General features: G+C 30.7%; 1 protein-coding gene across 2 annotated transcripts; it reads left to right on the top strand.

Moving 5' to 3' along the window:
- Positions 1–909: 909 nt before the first annotated feature.
- LOC105802482 (chorismate mutase 1, chloroplastic) lies at positions 910–5,690 on the top strand. Of its 2 annotated transcripts, none has more exons than XM_012634154.2 (6): positions 910–1,065; positions 2,134–2,359; positions 2,450–2,536; positions 4,162–4,305; positions 5,032–5,124; positions 5,219–5,690. In XM_012634154.2, exons 1-6 carry the CDS (start codon positions 959–961, stop codon positions 5,462–5,464), a joined length of 903 nt encoding a protein of 300 aa, XP_012489608.1. In that variant the 5' UTR covers positions 910–958; the 3' UTR covers positions 5,465–5,690. The 2 variants fall into 2 exon arrangements, with proteins under 2 accessions (XP_012489608.1, XP_012489606.1); XM_012634152.2 differs by lacking the exon at positions 910–1,065 and adding an exon at positions 1,122–1,606.
- The last annotated feature ends 18,687 nt before the right edge of the window (positions 5,691–24,377 follow it).

The raw sequence follows: 24,377 nt of genomic DNA, 5'->3' as shown, positions 1-24,377 counted from the left end.
AATGATTTACCAACCACGTTTTAAGTCAAATAGGTAACAATAGGATACTCTTTTTAACTGCAACAACTTCATAACCATGCAATTGGATCAAAACACCGCCATTGTTATCACAAATACTTCATTGGTGAACGATCAAAAACAACTTCTTCTACTAGTACTTAGGTTTCTATGACGAATCCTTAGAATATGATTTACAGTGCATATTCCATTTCGATGGCCTTATCAGCGTTGTATGTATTTTAGCTACTCGGGAAACCATTCTTCTATCTGTTTTGAGTTCCAGAAAGAAGTCGGCATGTCATTATTTCAAACTTAAAAATATATAAAATTAACTATCAACTTTGATTTAATGTATGACATTTTAATTTGATTCAATTTTCATAAACAACTAGCATCGTTATTGATGTAACAATGTCATAAGAGGGTGTTAGAGATACACATCTATTGAGTTTGCCTTACTTTATTTTATATTATAAGATAATTTCATTTTTTGGCCACTATACTATGGTAAAACTTAGATTTAATTCATATACTTTAAATGTTGACATAATTTGGTCCATATATTTTATAATCTTATTAACTAGTCTAAATAGTTGATATTTTAATTATTTCAATTACACTCGTAAAGATACTATTATAAAAAAACATTTTATCATGATAAATTGGAATAAATGTTTTTTAAAATTCACATTTACATATTTAAGATTATTTATCAAGTAATTTTTAAATTTAAAATACCAATCCCATAAATTTAATAAAAAATTAACCTATTGATTTGAATGTTTAAATTTGAAAAGTAAATAAATAAATAACTTAGTTTCAACAAGTTTAAAGCATTTTTTTAACACTGAAAAGTGAGAAGCTTGGGACCATACTAACAGGGGACCATTAAGTCAAGTAATTTTAGTTTCAGACGACTCTCTGTTTTACTTTTAGGAATGAAGCAAAAATTCCTTTAATGCACAGGCAATCTATTGTTTATATTAAAGAAGCTTTTATTTTTTTAGTGGATTCTCATCCACCAATCACCATCTCCACCACCACCACAAGGAACCCGCGAAGCAGGTCTTTTTTCCTTTTTTTATAATTTTTTTATTTGAATTTCTTTTCGTATTCATATCCTTTTTATTTTTTTCAACTTTCTCAGCGATTCATTGTTTTGAAGTTTCAAAATTTTTATTGGTTTCTCATACTCCACCAACCTCTGTTTTCTGTTTTCAGTTTCCACCACCTAATTCACCTACCACAAGGAACCCGCGAACCAGTCCTTTTTACCTTTTTTTTTTTAATTATTCACATATACATATCCTTCGTCTTTTTTCAATATTCGCAGTGATTCATTGTTTCAAAGCTTCAAACTTTTGCATTCTTTAGTGTTTCTATTTCTTTGGAAAAGGTCTTTCTGTGTAGCATCAATGGAAGCTAAGTTGTTCATAGCTTCTTCTTCTCCAGCTTCGTTTTCTGTTAACGGAACCACCAAACTTTCGAGACCCAGTTTTCCTTTAACTTCACAAACCAGGGAATTTCCCATCTTTAAGCTCCATTGCTCTGCAAGGTTGTCAAAGACAGCCATTCAATCTCTTCATGCTTCCACCAACTCTATTGGGTATAAAACTATCCTCCCTTTTGCCTCTTCTTTTGTTCAAAACTCCAATTCAGATTTTTGGTTGTTGAAAATTTAATCGTTCTTTATTTTTTTTCTCTGTTCTTTTGCTTTAGTTGTGCTTGACTGTGGACTTCGCTGACCTTACTTTATAATTGCGTTTGTTTCAATGCTTCAGTTGTTTATAATTCCATTGTTAGGATTCCTGGAATCTTGTAATTTAATTGTTATTCTGATGTTTGGCAAGAAAATGTTTTCCTGGCTGATTAATGTCTGAATTCCTTTTTTCTCACTGAATTTTTTAAAATTTATTTTGGAATGGATTTTATACCTTTATCATGTCACTACTGAATCAATTACTTTTTCCCCCTTCTGGAGAGCTCCAATTTGAGTGCTCTGGCCAACATTGTGGAAAACACTTCCTGAATCTTTTTTTAATCCGTTGGTGTTTCCATGGTGCAGTAGCTGATTTCTTTTTGACATTTGATGAAGGTTTTTGATAACTTAAAGTTATGGTAACATCTCTTTAGATCAACAAGAATCAAGCCAAGGGTGGATAAGAGCGAGAACTTGACCCTCGAGGCAGTGAGGTACTCGTTAATTCGACAAGAGGACAGCATTATATTTAGCCTTCTAGAGAGAGCTCAATATTGTTATAATAAGGATACATATGACCCTGATGCCTTTTCAATGGATGGGTTCCATGGCTCCTTAGTTGAGTATATGCTTAGAGAAAGCGAAAAGCTTCATGCCAAGGTATTTATACTCAATAATCATAGGGAGAAAGGAGATACGAGTAGCAAAATCCACGTTGCTTTTCTCATAAACCCTTTAATTGCATGTTAGATTGGCAGGTACAGGAGCCCGGATGAGCATCCTTTCTTCCCTGATGAATTACCTGAGCCCTTGTTGCCACCTTTGCAATATCCACAGGTAAAATAATAGGACCGGATGGTAGGCATTACTTTTTTCGTTCTTTTGCAGTGGCCTTGGACTTTTGTTCATTGCTCCATACGTCCAAATTCTCGCTAATACATGAAGTATTCTGTGTTTTATTTGAACTTTTAAGTATTTGTTACTGCCATCACTCTAGCTGTAAAGGGGTTGGAATATGTTGAGGTCTGTCTTAGATTCATATTTGACAGGGTAAAATGACAATTCATGGAAAAACGTAGTCTTTCGCTAGGAAATCAGTTTAAGGTACCCTCTTGAAAGACTAGGGAGTTCTTCTCTATAACACTTATCATCTATGTTACTCAAACTTGGGTGACACAGTGTATGTCTGATATGAATACATGTTCAACATGAGTATGTTTAAATTTTTTTAAAAGATTTTCCATTTTTGGAGGGTCTTTGTAGACTCCAACCATCATTTTGGTGATGAATGATGCTCCTCTTGCCATCATGAGAATACAACATTTAAATTCTTATGCTGAGTAATGCTATCGTCCTATTTATTATAATGAGATAGAAGCTTGAAGAGGCTTTGTTTGACTCAGAAACAATGTCCGAGAAAATTATTAAAGCGTTTTGGCATGATTGAAAAGTCAAAACCTGTTAGCACTCCTCTTGCTCATCATTTCAAGGTTAATGTCTCTATGTCGCTAAAGAATGATACAGAACGAGAATATATACATGATCCAGGAAAGTAGCATTAGGAAGCTGTGAAATAGATTTTGCAATATATCCATAATACAATGGATTTTGTAATATATTATTAATCCAGATTATGCTGGTGATCTGGACAAACGATGGTCAACTACTGGTTATGTGTTTACTCTTGCAAATGCACTAGTTAGTTGGAAGTCTACTTTATAGTCAACAGTTGCCTTATCTACGATAGAAGCGAAGTATATGGAAATCACAGATGCCGTAAAAGATGCAATTTGGCTTCAAGGGTTGCTTGGTGAACTGGAAATTAATCAGAAATATGTTAAAGTGCATTGCGATAGTCAGAGTGCTATTCAATTAGCAAAGAATCAAGTTTATCATGCAAAGACGAAGCACATTGATGTCTGATATTATCTTGTATGAGAGATTCTGGAAGGTGAAGTAAAGATCCAGAAAATTTCAATCATTGAGAATCCTTCAGATATACCATGTTTGGACTTGATCAATGTTAAATCTTGAAGTTTGAATTTTGAAGGCACTATCAAATGTTATTTTGCAAGGAGATTGAAGATAAGAAAATTTACTAAGGTGGAGATTTATTGAAATAGTACAATCCCAAAACAATCTTTTCCTCTTTCTGTTTGTAAACTTTTACTTGTATCTTTTGCAGTGAAATATATTCAGTAGTGTTTGGGCTATTAAATTACATTGGAGGGAGATTCGAACCTAGTGTTTTTTTTCTTAGAAATCGAACCTAGTGTAATTTTTTTCTTAGAAATTGAACCTAGTGTAATTTTTTTAGTACAATAATTTACTCTCTTTTATCCTATTTGCACAACATTATTGTCCATAATATTTATACATTTTTGGACACTCAGAATTTTATGCGGCGACTGCTAAGTTTTTAACTTCTTACTGGAGCCTTTTTTTTTCTGACAATCAAACAGGTACTACATCCCGCTGCTGATTCAATAAATATAAATCCAAAAGTGTGGCAAATGTACTTCAGAAATCTTATTCCCAGATTAGTAAAGGCAGGAGATGATGGGAATTGTGGATCTACTGCCGTTTGTGACACTGTGTGTTTGCAGGTAAATATTTTAAGACAAGTTTCGCATGCATTTCCATTTCAGTTTCTGCTCACTTGTTCACATGTCCGTAATATGGCACCTTACATCCCTGTGTCTAAAATGGTGACTGACTCGGCATTATGTCTATCAGTCTTGTTTTCAAAGGATGAGGTGGGATCAAGACTTTCTAACTGCCAATAACATATGCTCCGACTCGGGGAGTTTCGTAGCATTGCTCTTTTTTCATTGCTTGAAATTGACAGCAAATTGTATATTAATCCACCCGCAAAACTAGTCTTCTTGGTTTATATTGGGCACTAAATCATGGAGAGTTGATCTTTAGTAACTAATTAATGTATTTGTCTGACGTCGGTATTAACTTTTTTCAAAGATTTCCATATATTTTGAGTCATTGGAGATCATATCCTCATATCCATGCCCAGATATGTATCGGGTGATGGACATAGATACTTCAAGAAAAATGAAGACTCAGAGCAACACAAACTCAGGTCTTACTGTGGGAATTTACTCCATTTGTATTTCTTTAAGTGTGAACCATTGATGACTATGTTATCCAATTTTGAGGCTGATTCTCGAATGTATGTGCTTTGTTGGTCAAATAAGGTTTTCATGTCATGTGTATTTACCTGTTTTTCCGATTAGTTCTTCCATCGAACTGGTTATTGTACTCCAACAACTTGATGTTCTGGGAACCGCTGGATGCTTAACATTTATGTGTGACTGCAGGCTCTTTCGAAGAGAATGCATTACGGAAAATTTGTGGCAGAATGTAAATACCAGGCATATCCGGATGCTTATCGAGCTGCAATAAGAGAACAGGTATTATTTATCAATTTCATTTAAAGAACAGTTCATTGAAACCTTTATTGAATTGTGTTCTCATTAGTTGTTCTTAAATTTTTTTTTTTTGCAGGACAGGGATTGGCTGATGAAGTTGCTCACATATCCGTCTGTGGAAGAATCGATCAAGAAAAGAGTAGAAATGAAAGCTAGAACTTACGGACAAGTAGTGCCGGATAATATGAACATGAAGGATGGTGATCCGGTTTACAAAATAAACCCAAGCTTGGTAGCCGACTTGTACGGGGACTGGATCATGCCATTGACGAAGGAAGTCCAAGTGGAGTACCTGTTGAGAAGGTTAGACGGATCCGAATGAATAATATAAGCAGTTTATGATGAAAACAGAGATAAAAGTCATAAGGGATCAACTTTTCATTAGCTGTTTGTTGATGTTGTAAATTGTTGAAGGCACTAATATGAACTACAACATTATTTTTAAGATTTACCACATTAATTTCATAGTCATTTGAGATTTTTTTTTTCTTTTGCAACTTAGTCAAAAGAAAGAAATAAAAAATAAAAATCTCTTCATTTCTTGCTAATTACTTCTATATCTTTAAGAAATTCTTTTAACCTTCCTATGGAAATCAACTGCAAATTTATATATATAATATTCATATAGATTAAGCGATATATCTTCAGATCCAATTTCTTTTCATTAAATTATAGAATGCTCTCTTTAACCACTACTTCATAACCAATCAGATTACTGTCACAAGAAAGTTATCTTCTCCAAACACTTGATCGATGAACGATCAAAACCGAAAGCTTCCTTCTCAATTATTTCTAAAAACGATTCCTCTATTGCCAATGTAGATTTGTCTTTAGGTTTCTTTGGCAAGTACTCGGAATATGCTTTACAAGTTGTATTCCATTGCAATGCCTTATGTTTTAGACTCAAATTCTGGAGATTATGGTGTTATATGTAATTTAGAGAAAAAGTTGTATAAAACTGTGATTCCACGTTATCACTATCCCTTTCTAATAGGAGCATGACAACTCAAAATTTTCCTACTGATTCTCGACTTTTTCCTCCTGAAAAATTTCAAATCCAACTAAAGATGCTAAAGATCAGGAGAAAAAATCTGACTTATCATTGGAAAGGGATAAGAATGATGTGGAATTATAATTTCATACCATCCCTTCTCAATATTATTCTCCTATTAAATCTGAGTTGTCGAAATAAGTTAGCATTTACCATGTTATTATTTAGCCCTTTGATTCGGATATAATCTCCAAAACTATCAACACAAAGCTATCCAAATTCTGAAATATGCAAGAGACTTTGAGAGGGCAAATTATTATCTTAGCCTCGTGTTGAAGTTTACACGGTGGGAGACAAGTAAAAAAGGCTAAGTTGAGCAACATGAATTCAGAAAACATTAACCGTACAAGTACAAGCTTTTACTTCAAGGGATCAATCCATTAGAAAGGTTCATATCGTGAAAGTCTGATCATCATATTGTTGGACTTGGAAGATGAAGAGTTTCAAAGAATACAACTTTCAAACATTCCCATCTTTTTAACAATTTTTTGATATGGAATGAAGAGTTAACTGTAAACTGATGTAATTAACGAATATGGTGGAATAAAATTTTGGACAAAGAATTTCAGAACCAAAATCCCAAACCGCCATTGACAATGTGGGGAAACAATGATGTAATTTGGAGATGAACAATGCATTAGTGTCTTACAATGTTAGCAAACTGAGAATTTAAGACACTTGGAGAGCCATGTTTCAATCAAAACTACAAATGTTCGAAAGGATATGTATGAACTACACATATGATAGAAGATTTTTTTGTGTCAATTAGTGATTTTATTTTGTTGGATATGATTCAATTATTTTGAATTTGTTATAATTATTAAGTTACACTAAATGTAGAACAATATGATGATAGTGGATCACACCGTAAAGGGTGCATAGAGTCATTAAAGCAGAGATGATTTACATTTGAGATCATATTTTAGTACAATGTCGATACTTTGTCTTGACTTGTATTTTTTCCTCTCTTGAAAGAGGCGGTATTTATAAATTAAAAAGAGCATGTAACAAATCTTTCATCTCATAATTACCTTCTTAGTAGAGTCTTAAACCAAAATTAAGGTATGGTCTGAATTGACCACCTTCAAATAATTGCAGATGTACCTACCCAAGCTCCTGAGCAGTGCAAGATGGCTAACCCTGCTCCCATAAAGATCTCAAAGAAGCAAAGGAAGGTTAGCTTAGCGCCTTCTACTATGGCCATTGGCGTCTCCGAAAATGATTAGACTAGCCAAACTCAAGCTACCATTCTTAGAAATGTTCTTTCTATTAATGGGAAGATAATTAAATATCGATATGACCAAATACTTAAAATATCAAATATAAAGCGAGACAATTGAAGGAAGCATCAAAGTGCTTGGCCTGGCCTTGCTTTTCCTTTTTACTATTTATATATTATGAATCCAGACAGCCCCAAATCTTCACCAATTTCCAATGCTCTTCTCCTAACCAACACCTATTTACCACATTCCCTCCTGTTTTAATGGTTTCACTTGGACCTGATGAGAGTCACTAAAGTTTTCAAATTCTGAACCCCATTCTTTTAAATATTATCGTCCAATCTAACATAGCATATAAAAATAATTAAAAACCAAAAGGAAAATGCCAAAACCATTCACTCTTATCTCTAATCAAATGTATTCAATTTTTAAGCAAGTTTTAGTTCCCTTGCACTTGGGTTAAACACCAACTCCATTTTCTAACTCAATTCAAAATTTAAATATTTATTTTTGGATTTAAGTTAGAATTTTCTTTAACATGTCTAAAAATAAAATAATTTTATTTATTTTCATAGCTATTAAAGATAACCGTTAAGATACTCAACTTTGAGCCAAATTTTAATTATCTCAAATATATACATTAGTATGTAGTTAGATGATTTTTTTAAAGAAATTACAAATCACATTCTCAATTTTAAATTATTTTAATTTCTCGTTGTTTTTTACCAAAACCAAAAATAAGTGCATTAAAGAATAAAATCATAAGTTAATAACTTTAAAGTTTTGTCCTACCTTCTTTTAAGGAATCTCAAGGAAAAAAGAAAGAAAGATTGATACATTGAAATTGAGGAATAAATAAAGAAAAAGCATACATAGTGTTGGTGGTGGAAGGTACCTGGTCAAGTTCTTTAGTATAATAGACCAAAAACTTTATCATTTGAAGTAGCCATTTTGTATGGAAGGTATCAAAAGGCTTAATAAAGTTTGGGAGAGAGAGGCGCCAAATCCAAACAATTTCCCCATTTTTTAGATTTATCATTTCATATATTATTAGATTTTTATTTTTGGATTTGCAGCTTCTTGGAAACACTAATGCAGCATGACAGTTGGTTTTGGGCGGTTTTTTTTTTCTCTCAAAGATGATTTTATTTATATCTATAATTATAGATTTATAATTTATTTATCATATATAAAATTAAATGTTAAAATGATAATTATTGATAATTATATGGTGTGGTGGTTGCTTACCTTATTCCTTAATCATGAGATTTAGGGTTCAATTTTACCCATGAGAATGAAGTACATTTCTTAACCAACAGCAAATGGACACCTTAATTTCAACCCAAAAAATATTAAAATGTTTAATTTATATGATATATCAATTTTTAGAGCTTGTATAAATACTTTAATTATGATTTTGATTTTTTTGTTAATAATATAATCAATAAATCATCCATTATAGTTCATTGATGAACACATAATTAATATAACTATAACATATTATATTGTGTTACATAAATGTATTATTTATAAAATTTTATATATGAATTATAGAGGTATTAATTATATAAATAATTAAAATTGATATTTAAAGTTAAATCAATATTATTTTTTTCTTTTAAAAATAATACGTTATTTTTATTGTTATATAAATTCATTTAGGGAAAGTCTCTTAATTATAGATGTGATAAATCGTATAAATAGCAAAAAAATATAAAGAATTACAAAAAAGAAAAGAAAAAGGTATATTGGTTTGTTTGAAAGTTTCATTAAATTGATGCTTTATATTGTATATATATTACCACTTAATTAGACTATGGACATTGATATTAAAATTTTCTTAGTATTTCTTGAATCATTACAATGCAAGCCATGATTCCTTAAAGCTTAACTAGAAAATGATCAAAATTAAACACGAAATACGATCTCCCTAGGCTCAAATATTGTTTCATAATGAGTCGTTTATATTGAACACATAACTCAACTTGCACACTGGTTGAATTAGAAGTATGAAGCATATAATCTGCTACTTTCATGTTGAAAACTACTTTAGGTATATTTCTATCCAAGGAAAAATATTACTCAAATATGACATAAAAGTTCTCTTTTAAAATTCAAAATAACATTATTATTTAATACATTTATAATATAATTAATTTATTTACATCGATTTTTCAAAGGTCAAAATAATAAAATTGAAGAGTATAAAATAATGTTATACAACTAATTTTTTCTAGATATATTTTTATCTTTTAATAAAACATTACTTACCTTAAACATATAAAAATAAAAATAATTAAATACATATATTTATGTGTAATGTACTTGAAAATGCATGAAATCAGGTGATAAGGATTCTCACCAACGTGTATATATTTGCCTTTCTACAATTATTTTCAGTGCCCAAGGCTTAGCTGAGTTTTGCGCAATTATTGTTGTTAATCGTGGGTGCACGTGTGCCCTCTCATGTCAAAATGGCTACTTATTCATTATTAATTAAAATTTTTATTTTCTTTCACTTTATGTTTTATAGGTTAGTCACCTCATTTAATCGGATTTCAACATTCTTTTTATATTTTTAATTCAATAATTGAGTTTTTAGCCAGCCAAATTAATACAACTTATAAACAATTTTATTTGTAATCTTATGTGTATTTATATTTTATACCACTCGACATGGAAGAAAACAAGTTTGGTCCATTGCCTCTCAGGTGTTTTTGAGTTAGGGGTGTACTCGAATTAGACATGTTCATAGATAGATAATTCATCTAAATTCAAAGGTTTGCCTAAAATTTAGTGGAATTTAAATAAAAAATATTATGTTCGAAAAATAGGTTTAGACAAAAAAAAATTAAGTTCATTTCAAATATGAGTCGAGTTTAGACTCAAGCATTTAAGTCTCAAGCTCAACTTGCTCAACTCGTTTTCTATGTTTGCAATATATTATATTATATAGTTTATAGCACATAAAAATTAAATCTATAGTAATATATAATACTATAATGTAAACATATTTAAAAAATCTTAAGTTGCTTGTATATAATTTTAATAAATGTAAATATATAAAATTATTAAATAATAAATATTTTAAAATATTAAAAATAATATGAGCAAATATAATTTTAAAATAAACTTAGGTTAACAAATATAAAACGTGTTAATATTATACTTAAATTTAGCTCCTTCTTCTAATTTAAATTAAATTCAACGCAATAAAAAAATTTAAACTCAAATTAAATTTAGAATTTAAGACTAAAAGGTGAGCTCATGTTCAAAATTAGAATTGATTTCAAGATTAAAAAAGAAGAAGCTCAATTATTATGCTCATTTATCCATTTAAACCTTGATTACTCAAGCCCCAACTTGAATTAGAGTTGAAAATTTTCAATATTACTAATTAAACAAAATTTCTCAATTAGACTCAATCTCCCCTCCCTTAATAGCATGAGACTAATACAGTTAAATTCGAAAATTTTAAAATCACATATTGTTTTATTGAACTTATCTTTTATCAATTATTATTGTTATAGCACTGAGGTTACATAGGATATCAAACAATACAATGAAGACGGCTCACACCATATGAAGTGTAGAGAGTTTGCTTGGTTTGGTAGCTGGAAAGGACATGCTATAGTAGAGCTTTAATGCTTTTTGTCTTGCTTGTCCTGTTCTTCTTGGATGAGGGCTCTTTATGGTTGGAAAAGGGCTTGGAATGGACCCTTTTCTTGTCGTAATCTTCTTGTAGAATTTAATCTTAAGTCCGATTTAAGGTGTGAGTCGGAAGTGATTATCTCGGGTGTTGATAAATCTAGAAAAATGAAATTAAACTTAATGTGATGGTTATTCTTGAAAGTGTTATAGCAATGCTCTTTAAATCAAGGACATAGAATCCATCTATTTTAATTTCAGTTGAAAAAATTTGTAGTTAGGGAAGTATGATTGAATCTGACAGAGATTGGATTAAAAGAATTAAATTTGTGGTGAATAAGACTTAGTTGTAAGCATGAGTAAGTAATTTGTGAGAAAAAAAAGAAGAAAAAGGGTTTTAAATATTTCAAAAACCATAAATATAAATATAAACCAAAGAAAACAAAATGCAAAATAACAGTAATTCAAAATAATAAGAACCAATTAATATGTTGAAAATTTCAGCCTCAGGTGCAATGTTCATGATATCGGAATTGATCGCATTTTATAGATATTTCCTTATTCAATGATGAGCTAGCTGGTTACGACCATCGAAGAATAACTTCAAACCACAAATCTTTTTGTAGATTGTAAGTTAATTGCAAGAACAACTAGACAATTAACCATTGTTAGGCGAAAAATCCTAAGAACTACTCTTAAGATTTAATTCATCAAATGAGTTGCAAACTAAAAAAGACTCAACTCTAATCATCAAACCCACTTGCATAAGAAATTTAAATTAAATTACGCACTCTAATAACATAATTCAACAACTTGACACAATCAAATTATACTATCTTGTTCTAATTATAGAATCAAAAATAATTATGTAACTAATTACCCGAATTAACTATTTATTATTCTAAATACCGAAAAATGATAGAGAGGAGTTTCATCCTAACTTCATAGAGATGATAGGATAAAATAGTAAAATAAAAGATAATAAAAATATTTAAAATAACTATCTTTAAAAGGAAAATCATAAGTAAGTAAATACAAAACAATTATTTATCTCATATCAAGCTCCATAAATAGTAGTTGACTTAATCCAAAAGTTCTCATGCGTGGGCTATCTGTTTTAGGACACATGCTTAAGGATGAATTACAGTTATAGAAAATAAACAAAATTAAGGACACAAATATATCAATTATGCCCTCAACCCGAGTAGCTATGATGACGTGAATTCCATTCCCAGGGCAGAAAATGTACCTACGAGTATAACAATTATACACTTAAAATGACCTCTTCTGGCTCTCATTTTAGCATTTGGATAAAGACTTTCTCTCACATATTGCATCTTCCTTGAATTTGCATATGCTTTCATGCTCTCTTCTTACTTTTATGAAACATTCAATGTCTACACCTAGTCAACTGCTTTATTTCTCATGTAACATAAATATCCTTTTTTTTTTTAATATAATTTACCACCTAAGGATTGGATCCTATACAAATATTTTAGTTAAAGTTGATCTAGTCCCTTCTATTTAACAATTATATTTTTATTCAATTTCACTTATAAATATTGATATAAAATTATTTTTATTATTGTACTTTTTCCTGGGTTTATATAAAATAATTATGTTCCAAATCAATTTTTATTGTTTATTAAACTAAGCCAGAATTAAAAGAAAAAGTGGAGTGTGTTGCACTTTAGGAAGGCCAAAAGGAAGTTTCTCCAAACTTAGTTTGGTTTTGAAATGGCTATTGGTATGAAGCTTGCTTGGAAGGATTATTTAAATCAATATCTAAGCTTAAACTTTATTACGGGAATGGTGATGGAATCTAAAACTTAACTTTTGATGTTAGGCCTCATGTACCTAATCTAATATCATATATCCAAATCTCAAGTGTTAAATTAGCTAGATCGTTACGCATCACAGAAAAAAAAAAGACTATTTAAAGCAAAAGATTATCCAACTAAAAATGATTCAGTAAACACTTTAATTGAACCACCATTTAAATTCAGAGATATTTTGTATATATTATTATAGTTCTTTTCTGAAAAGTTGTGTCTTAATTATTTTTAATCAATTTAATTTATTTTTACTATGAGTTTGCTTCAATGTTGTTGTCAAAGTTGTGTGACCCAAATTTTAAGAGATTGCTTGCCAGTCAAGTTAAACAAAATATATTTTCTTTTTAGAAGATTTAGTATTTATTAGTATAATATATTTAGCATTGATTAGCATAGTTTATTTGACCTACTAATTTAGCCTATAAATAGTTTCGTTTACAACCTTAGAAAATACACCCATTAGAGATTAGAACTCATAACACATTTAGAGAATTTTGTGTTTACGTTTTGAGGGTTCTTTGTTTTCGGGTTTTTCGGGGTTCAGTTTTTTATCTCCATCTTTTGTACTATTCGTTCTTTTGCCATTATAGTAAAATTGTCTTTGCCCGTGTTTTTTTATCCTCTTTGGAGGGGTTTTTCCACGTTAAATTTGTGTGTTCAATTTCTCAATTTATTCCGCTATTTTTTGTTACTTGTTGCTTAATCGGTCGATCCAAACAAGTGGTATCAGAGCGAGTTCAATTTTCATAGATTAGCCCGTTCAGAGATGACAGCAACAAGGTTTGATATTGAGAAGTTCGATGGTGAGACAAATTTCAATCTATGGCAAGTTCGAATGATGACAATTCTAGTTTAAACCGGCTTGAAAAAGGTTGTTACCGAGAAAAAGCCTGAGAATCTAAATCAAACAAAATGGGAAGAGCTTGATGAAAAGGCATTGTCTACAATCCAGTTGTGCCTCGTGAATACGGTATTGCAGGAGGTATTGATGAAGAAGACCTCATCCGCCTTGTGGAAAAGGTTAGAAACTCTTTATGCAACTAAGTCTTTGGCTAATCGTTTAGTGTTGAAACAACGTCTATTTACGTTTCGCATGAACGAATATGAGTTTCTTAGAGATCACATCAATCAATTCATTTCTCTTTTAAATGATTTAAAGAACGTTGATGTTCATATTGACGATGAAGATCATGCTATGCTATTATTGTACTCTTTACTTCATTCATACAAGTTTTTCAAGGAGGCCCTGATTTATGGCAGAGACAAACTCTCGTTTGAAGATGTGAAGGGTCATTTGTTGAGTAGAAACAAACTCAACAATGAGTTTGGTTTGGATAACAAGGCAGATAAGCAAGCCTCTATTTTGGTAACATCAAAGAAACGAGACAAAATGTGTCACTATTATAAAAAGTTAGGTCACGTCAAAGCAGATTATTATAAACTGCGAAATAAAAGAGATGCTGAGAGTAATGAGGAAGATGTAGTTAGTGCTAATTTGGCTGATAAAAGTGGTGATGATTTCTTGTTAGTGCCAACGAGTGATAACTCCAAGCTCACGTCCGAGTGGCCCTAGATTCGGTATGTTCTTTCCACATGTGTCACAATAGAGAACGGTTATCCACATATAGTTCGGTTGAAGGTGGAGTTGTACGCATGGGAAACAATTCATCTAGTAAGGTAATTGGTATTGGTACTGTTAAAATTAGGATACATGATGGGATGATTAGGACACTTTCAGATGTCAGGTATGTACCTGATTTATAAAAGAATCTCATCTCCTTGAGTATTTTAGACTTCAAAGGATGCAGAATCAACATCGAGTTGAGCGGCATTAAAGTATCTCGTGGAGCTCTCATTTTGTTAAAAGGTAAAAGAACATGTAGTCTTTATATTCTGGAAGGTTCTACAGTAATTGGTGAAATCGAACGTCTCTCGTTCGTTACGGAGTCGAAGTTAACTCATTTGGAGTGGAGGCAACTTAGTCATAGGAGAGAAAAAGGTATGACTGTTTCGTTGAAGAGAGGTTCTATTTTGGATGTAGGTTTTGAAAAGTTAGGGCACTGTGTTCGTGAAAACCAGACCCGGGTTAGTTTTGATTTGGTAGTGCACAGGTCGAAAGCTAGAACTCTTCCAGCTTCTAAGCACAGATTTGACTCAGTTAATTCCCTGCATAGTTCAAGATAGGCCCGTGGCGGGCTTTGGCAAAAATGATGTTGTAAGAATTCGTGTCAAGGTGGAGATTGTTAAAGTTGTGTGACCCAAATTCTAAGAGATTGCTTGCAAGCCAAGTTAAACAAAATATATTTCTTTCTAGAATATTTAGTATTTATTAGCATAATATATTTAGTATTTATTAGCATAATTTATTTGACCTACTAATTTAGCATATAAATAGGTTCTTTTACAACTTTAGAAAATACACCCATTAGATACTAAAACTCATAACACATTTAGAAAATTTTGTGTTTACGTTTTGAGGGTTTTTTGTTTTTGAGGTTTAGTTTTTTATCTCCATCTTTTGTACTCTTCGTTCTTTTGCCATTATAGTAAAATTGTCTTTGCCCGTGGTTTTTTATCCTCTTTGGAGGAGTTTTTCCACGTTATGTGTGTTCAATTTCTCAATTTATTTTGCTATTTTTTGTTACTTGTTGCTTAATCGGGTCGATCCTAACAGTTGTCAAAAACTTTTTTAGAATCAAGAGAGTTGCTTAGCAAATTAAAATTGTAGTTAAAATAGTGTTTTGGAACTATGGCGATAGTTTCAACCACAAAATCAAAAGTGAGATGGAGTTTTGCTTATTGTTGTATTAGAAAACTAAGTTTGAATTAAGGTAGAAGTAACCACCTGATGTGCTCTTTTAACTATCCACATTTCAAGCCATATTTGCATCAGTGTAGCCTACCAATGACATAGCACTATCTTCAGATAATAAAATGCTATAGTCTAAGGTGCCACTGATGTAACACCCCTAACCTGTATCCATCGTCGGAACAGGGTTATAGAGTATTATCGGAATATACAAATTTAAATACAGACATTTCATATTATTATTTAACATTCATGTCAGCTATTATTCATAAAGTTCTTTATTAGAGTCTTCGAGGCTCAAATTTCACTTTAGAATCGAATCGGGACTAAATCGAAAACTCAGAGAATTTTTCGCGAAATTTTAAAATTTTCCAAAGTGCAGGGGACACATGCCCGTGTGGTCACACACCATTGTCTTAGGTCGTGTGGTATTTGAAGTAGGGCACACGGCCGTGTCTCCAACCCGTGTAACTCTCTAACTTACAAAACATTTAAGTGCAGGGGTCACATGGCCAAGCCACAAGCCCGTGTGCCAGGCCGTGTGAAAATTCATGAGCATTTTGTTTTGAATTTTTAAGATGCAGGAGACACACAACTAGAACACACGCCCATGTGCACACGGTTGAGACACACGCCCGTGTCTCTGCCCATATGGACAAAATAAGGCTATTTCCAAGTCTTATTCCTCACCCAATTTCATCTTCCACCTACATAAACACTTAAACACGTTCACCAACCAATTCAAGACATTTAAACCAAGCCAAAACCAAGTCTTATGCATGATATTTCATCACTTGTATTCCTATACTCAATCTTACCTAATTGATTAAATTTACATATATGCATACTTTATCAATTATGCTATCTCCATCCATTCATCAATATGCTTACCATCATTAAACCATTTCAATTTCACACATCAAACATGTTAAGGCCATATATATACATATTTCAAAATATGCCAAACACAAGCCATACTAATGGCTAGTTACAACCAAAATATTTAAAATGCCAACAATGGACAAGTTAACCTACACATGCCATTATAACCAAAATTAGTTTCATAATTGTACCGAAATGGGCCAGTGGATAGTGTGAGTGATCTCTGCCAAGCTTCCAAACTGACGAGCTTCTGAGTACTATAAAATAAAGAAAATACAACTGAGTAAGCACTTAATGCTTAGTAAGTTCGTATAACGGGAAATTATCTTACCATTCATTTACTCATACAATAAACATGCGTAATACATCCAAAGTAATTTGGCAATTAACCTAACACATATAACCTCAACAAACATGTTAGCCATGTATTTCATGTGAATAACAAGAATAAGGATAAGCTCATCAGGTATCGAGTTTCCTATTATTTCATGTATATACAGATAATAGTTTCATTTTGATTTCGCATGTTCTCATGTCAGAATTTCACCCGTTGAATCATTTGAAATCTCAATGGATACTTGGGTAGTACACGTAAAGTGTACAATACTATAAATCCATCAATTCATATCTGGGAGTGCTTTTATGAGTACTTAAACAGAAAGCTCTCTCTCAAGCACTATAACGAGAAGCTTACAATGAGCCTATAATAGGTAGCTCCAAAGAGCAATTAACGGGTAGCTCCGAAGAGCAATTAACGGCAAGTACCAGATAGCCATATAATGGGAAGTTCAAGCGAGGACTAACGGGAAGCTCACAAAGAGCCTTTAATCGGGAAGCTCACGAAGAGCCATATAATGAGATGCTCATAAGAGTTGAGGTGTGCCTACAACATATGTAGGGTCACAACCGATCGGGATGCTCCGAAGAGTATTTAACGGGAAGCTTACAAGAACACTATAATGGGAAGCTCGGGACTAAATCGGAAACTCATAAAATTTTTTAAATTTATTCAAAAATTTCAACACTGTAGAGGTCACACGGTCAGGATGTAACAGCCCGATTTCGACTCTAATCGGACATAGTGGTTTCGGGACCACAAGTCCGAGTCAAAAGAATATTTTAATATTATTTTGTGTGTTTATTTTGTGTGCATTTGATTGTGTGAAATTTTAGTGTTTTAATTTCGTCGTTTAAGCGTCCAATTTAATAAAAGGGCTTAATCGCGTAAAATGAAAATTTAGGGGTTAATTATAAAAGCACCTAATTGTTGATGTCTTTTTAAATGGGAGGATTTATGATGCAATAAGACCATAAAGTAGATAGTGGGTGGCATATGACATAATTGACCTTAATATATATTATATATATTTATTATAATAAGGTTAATTTAGTCAATTGTTGAATTAAACATTATAATTAAAAATAAATGATGAAAAGATGAATGTTCTCATATTTTCTTAGCCGAATGTTAAGCATGAAGAACCCAACAATGGCTTTCTAAAATTTGGCACTTTCATAGCTTGATTGAGGTTAGTTTTGTTTCGTTTTTTTTTATAATTTTTACGTTTTTGAGATAGTTGCTTTGTGTACTACAAGACCCATGCTTTAATTTTAGAATTTGATGGTGATTTTGAGATATGCCATTGATGAATGTTTGAGCTTTTCGATAGTTGATGATGAAATATGAAAGATGGGTGAAAGATTAAAATGTTTTGTCTTTGAATTTTTAGTGAAATTGAGTAAATAGGGCTAAATTGTGAAATTAAATTTTTGGGGGACTAAAATGTGAAATAAATGAAATGTGTGGACTTTTATGATAACCATGAATATTCGACCCTTGTGTGGTATGGGCAAATTTTGTGTAAATTGTGTTTTATGCAATAGGGAGTAAATTGCAAAAAGTGTAAATATTAGGGGCAAAATAGTAATTTGCCAAATTATGTGTTTTTGGACTAAATTGAATGTGTTAATAAATAAATTATCTCATTTTGAATATATTTAGATCGAGAACCAAAGAAATCGGAGTTAGATCGGGGAAAAGCCAAATTAGTCAAATAATCGTCCGACTTCGATTTTCCATCGTCCGAGGTAAGTCTATTAGCAATTTAATGTTATTAAATCAGCATATATATATATATATATGTATATCTATTGTATATTTGATGAGCTATAATTAAAAATATATGAATTGAAATTAGTTAAGTATGAATGTTATACATATGCATAAATGAAGTTCGAATATATGTAAATATATATGTATATCTATTGTATATTTGATGAGCTATAATTGAAAGTATATAAATTGAAATTAGTTAAGTATGAATGTTATATATATGCATAAATGAAGTTCGAATATGTATATATGAATATGTATAAGATCTTGAGTTTAATTAAATGTATGGATGATATATTTATATATATAAAGTTTGAATATATATATATGTATATACATGTATAAGTTTTGAATGGAATTAAAAGTATGAATTCTATATTTTCATGCATATGTGTGAGGTTGAATATATAGTTATGTGTATATATATAAGTTTTTGAAATGAATGTAAAGTATGGACTTTACATATGCATGTGTGTGGTTGAATAGATATAAACACATATACAAATACTTGAGTTGGATTAAAAGTATAATTTGTGAATGCTTGTATGCTTGAACATGGATTACAAATTTTCGGAGATAAAGTTGAGGTTGTGAATTATACATAAATGTTATGAACATGTGTTGCTATTAAGAAATGTACGATGAATCATCTTTGTATCTGTGAAATTGAAATTTTGAGGCTAAGCGCCTAGCAGCGTGCTTAATCTTGGGTGAATTTTTCAGACTTTACGTCTAGCAGGCTAAGTCTTGGTGATCCAAAGCAGGCTATAAGTCTAGCAGGCTAAGTGCGGTGATCTGAATCAGTTATAAACCTAGCAGGCTAAGTCTTGGTGATCTGAATCAAAGCTATAAGCTTAGCGAGTTAAGTCTTAGGTGAATATGTTAAATTAAGTGATTATATGCATTTGATATATATAAATATGTAAATGATTTTGGGTTATATAATGGATAAGTATATGAACATTTATTTATATGTATTTGATGAGCATATAAATGTTTGGATCTATGTGTTTAGTGAATAGGCACATATATATTGGTTGTTATGAAGATTGTTGAATATACATGTATGCATTCGCACATGTGGATTAGAAGTATAAATGTGCATTTGGTTCATGAAGTTGATAAGTAAAAATATAAGCTTTTGACATATGTATTGAAAAGATCATAGAAATGCATTCGATGAAATCCAAATGATAAGTATATTAGAAATTAGTATATGCAATTAATGATTATGTCTGTAACTTGATTATAAGCATATAATGTTTATACATATGTTCGTTTATATGTATTTTTAATTTGCTATAAACTTACTAAGCTATAAAAGCTTACTTTGATTGTTTTTGTCCATTTGTTTTATAGATTTTGGAGTCGCGTTACGAGCTCGGGGATCATCAGCATAGTCTATCACACTATCGACTTCTTTTGGTATTTTGTTAAGTTGATCTCGATTTTATGGCATGTATAGACTTGAGTTTGTTTTTGGTTAGTTTTGGATCATAAAATATAAATAGCCATACGAAAATGGTTTAATTTCCATGTTTGTGATCAGTTTGGTTTAAAAAAAAATGTTTTGTTCATGATCATTTTGTTTAAATTGGGTTTTATGTGTTTTCGAATGTGTGCTTTGTTTAGTAATGCCTTGTAACTCTAATCCGGGTGACGGACGCGGGTCGGGGTGTTACACAGGAGACACACCCGTGTCTCAGGCCGTGTGGGCATTCGAAATAGGGACACATGGCCGTGTCCTAGCCCGTGTAACTCTCTGACTTGGGTCACACGGCCAAGTCACATGCCCATGTGCTAGGCCGTGTGAGCATACTGACTTGCATTTTTAAAAGATATAGGGGACACACGGCCGTGTCACCTGGCCGTGTATCTCTCACGGCTGAGACACATGCCCGTGTCTCTACCTGTGTGGATGAAAATAAGTTATTTTCTGAGCCATATTTCTCACCCAAATTGACACCAACCTAGCCTCAACAAATTGCACATCAACAAGCCATAACAAGGCTTTCAACACAAGTTAAAATTATGTCTTAAACATGTATTATCACCACCTACAACCAATATGCCCTTAGGCATCTCATATGACAACTTAAAACATGTCAACCAAGTATCCAAACTTACCTAATTAACCTATCTAACCAAGTTACCAAAGTTCACTTTAACTCAATTATATACATATATATATCACTTATATTAACATCACACTCATACCTTAATTCCATACCAATATGTATGCTGGTTATATAAACAAAATATTATTCATAAGATTTACATAAGCTAAATTTTGATCAAAATTGAACAAAAGCCTATGCATGCCATATAAACCGTATTTAATGTTTCAAAAACTACCAAGATAAGCTGGATAGTGTGACTTGAGTGCTGATCCGATCGTCCAACCTTCTGAAAATCTACAAAGACATTAAACAATACAAATAAGCTTAATGAAACTTAGTAATTTCGACGGTTTAAACAAAAATCTTATCGAACCTACTATAACAAGTCAAATAAATAAAATCATTCATGTCAATTCCCTATCATTCACTGACAATTTCCTGTCATTCATAACTTCTATTAATAAATACAACTGTTTTCAAGTCAATATAAAAAATGAATAACATGTCTTTCAAATTTATTAGATAAATCACCTTACCGAAATTTTTCTATTTTAAGAATTATTTACAGATAAGAGTACATCGTTAACAGAAGCTCATAAGAGCTAGTCTTCCTGAATACACCAATAGAAGCTCATAAGAGCTAAACAGAAAGTAAAACATGAGAGTTTACAACAAATACGAAACCTCGGTTTACTTGGGAAAAATGTCGTTGTCTCATTCCAATATCATCATACACCAAAATACGAATGTACTCAAATCCCGCATTCCATTCAAACCGAAATCCAATTCATTATTATAATTCCAACAATAATTCAATTCCAACAATAGAATAAATAAATAATACCATTCATCAATTTATACAACATATTAAATTTTTTAATTGTACGAACTTACCTGGATTGAATTGTAGTAATTGTAAAAGTTCAGGAATTATTCTACTATTTTTCCTTTTTCACGAATATCTACGGGATCTTGATATGAAGCAAAAATATGAAAAACTAGCTTAAGCTCTCTTCTATGCTTGTTTTTGGCCGAAAATTAGAAGATGAATTGTCTAGAAAACTTTAAATTCAATTTGTTTCATTTTAATTTTCTAAAAATTACAATTTTACCATTAAAGGCTTTATTTTATTTTTCTTTCTTTCATATGCCGCCTCAACTCTTCATTTAGGTTTATTTATTCCTTAAATCCTTTCTTATTTATTAATTAAATCATTTAATCACTTAATTCTTATAATTAACAAGTTTTATATTTTTTTTAATTTAGTCCTTTTTAATTAATTAGCTATCAAAATGTTAAAAACTTTCAACGAAACTTTAATACTACCATTTGACCTAATAAATCATTATAAAACACAAATTACCAATTCAAAGACCCTTTTTTTAAAACCATATTTAATTCATAAATATTAGATAATAATATTTACGAACTTACTCGCCGGATTTGGTGGCCTCGAAACCACTATTTCCTACACCACTGAAAAATTGGGCTGTTACACTTAATATATGTTATTAACCATAATTTTAATTATTAAGGTAAGCTCAAATACAAAATTTGATAAATGAGCTTGATCTAGAATAGGTCGATTATATCTCAAGCCGAGCTCAAGTTTAAAAATAAATGTTTAACTGAGCTCAAGCCAAGTATTAAACTTTGAATTTCGAGTTGAGCTCAAACTTAACAATATTCGAACTCGACTCGATTCAATTACACTTTATTCAATACAAAACTTTAATTTCTCCTCCCATTATAGTACATGTTTAATAGGTATATAATGATTTCTATTTGAAACTAGCAAAAGATTCATGATTCTTATTAAAAAAGTGATTAAAGAACCAATTATTTTGGTTAACAACTTTTTAAAGATTGATAATTGACATTATTGTACAAAGCTCTTTTATTTTTTAATAAATAATTATTATTATCTTAACTTATTCAATAATAAGTTTTTTATTTTAATTAAAAAAAATCTCTCTTTTTAACTTCAATAATAAATATCTTAACTTGGATTCATGTAAACCGTGAAAGAGATTGATGCATTTTAAGTCCAAACCTATGAATAAAGTGCATTCCTTTTTCACTATGAGATTGTGACCATTCACCTTACATGAAATAGCAAGAGATAGCGCTCATAATAAGACTTCCATTCAAATTTGGATTTGAGTTTGATGACTGGATATTTTTATTTGTTTTGAATTTAATTTTAATTCATTTTTTCTGTTAAAATATATAAAAAAATACAGTTAATTATTCTATCAAATGTGAATAAAATAGTTTTATTAAATGATAAGTAAAAAAGAGGAGAAAAATGGGATTGCCAAATTATGGTATTTCACTCATCTTACATTCCATCTATCTTATTGACGTACTTTTCTCTGAAATGAACTGAAAAGTTGGGTGGAAAAAGGGGTCACAAAATATGGGGTTTTAATTTTTATGTTAAATACAAATCTTGTGGATCTGTTTTGTTTTTCTTGCCCTTTGTGGATTACCCACAATTTTAAATTGAGTGGATATTTTCATTTAACTCAAAAGTTGCAAATATTTTTATTTATAATTCAATATTTAATAATAATAATAATAAAAATTAAATAAAACGTGCTAAATCACCGTATGTAATTTTAAAACAATTTTTATATTTTCACGATGATGATGTGGCATACATGTGGGTTACTACGTGGATGACATGTCAACATCTTTTAATTTTAATAGTTTTAATCATTTTAATTTTAAAAATAAATTTTAATATTTTTTAATTGTTTAAATTTTTAAAAATGAATTAAATGTTGATGTGTAATCCATATGTATACGTAAGCAATGTTAAAAGGCGTTAGATTTTCCATCTATTTTGAAGTGATCGATAAAAGAAATATAAATTTAAGGGCTAAAAGAGATGAAAGATTAATTGAAGAGCTAAAATAATTTTTTTGTAAAGTTTGAAAGTTGAATAAGTCATTATATCAATATTAAGGGTGGGAAAATGAAAATATAAAAAATATTATATTAATAAGATAAATAAATAAATTTTAAAAATTCATACTTTGAATAAATATGTAAGTAAATAGTAGAATTTGAGTAATTGAAATCATCAGTATGGGATATCTATAATCGGAAAAGGCTTTTGCGGTCCGATTGAACCGCCTAAAGGATTGGTAGACAAACTTTGAGTAGTGGAATTCAATTAATAACTAAAGCCATATTTTAAAATTATTAAATAACCAAAGTTTATTGCGGATTAATTCATGATTACATTACAGTAAAACCTTTTAAGTGAATTAACCTCTTATTAAAAATAGATTTAAGTGTAATTGTGTGTAATTACATGTGGATAGTATCGTAATTAATGAATCGATTAAATTAGATGTATTTGGAGCACCCAGTTACATTCCTTAATTCTTAGGATAGAGGTAAGAATTGAAATAATTATAAACTATTACATTCAAATCTAATTACCTTATAGTTTTTCAAACATGAATGTGATTCAAGTTATATTTATACAATAATAATATTTTAATTTTAAAAATATAATTATATAATCGTTTAAATCATTTGAATT

The sequence above is a fragment of the Gossypium raimondii genome, chromosome 11 (assembly GCF_025698545.1).
Source record: "Gossypium raimondii isolate GPD5lz chromosome 11, ASM2569854v1, whole genome shotgun sequence".
In the NCBI taxonomy this organism is placed as follows: domain Eukaryota; kingdom Viridiplantae; phylum Streptophyta; class Magnoliopsida; order Malvales; family Malvaceae; genus Gossypium; species Gossypium raimondii.
This window is presented reverse-complemented; position numbering and strand designations above follow the sequence as displayed.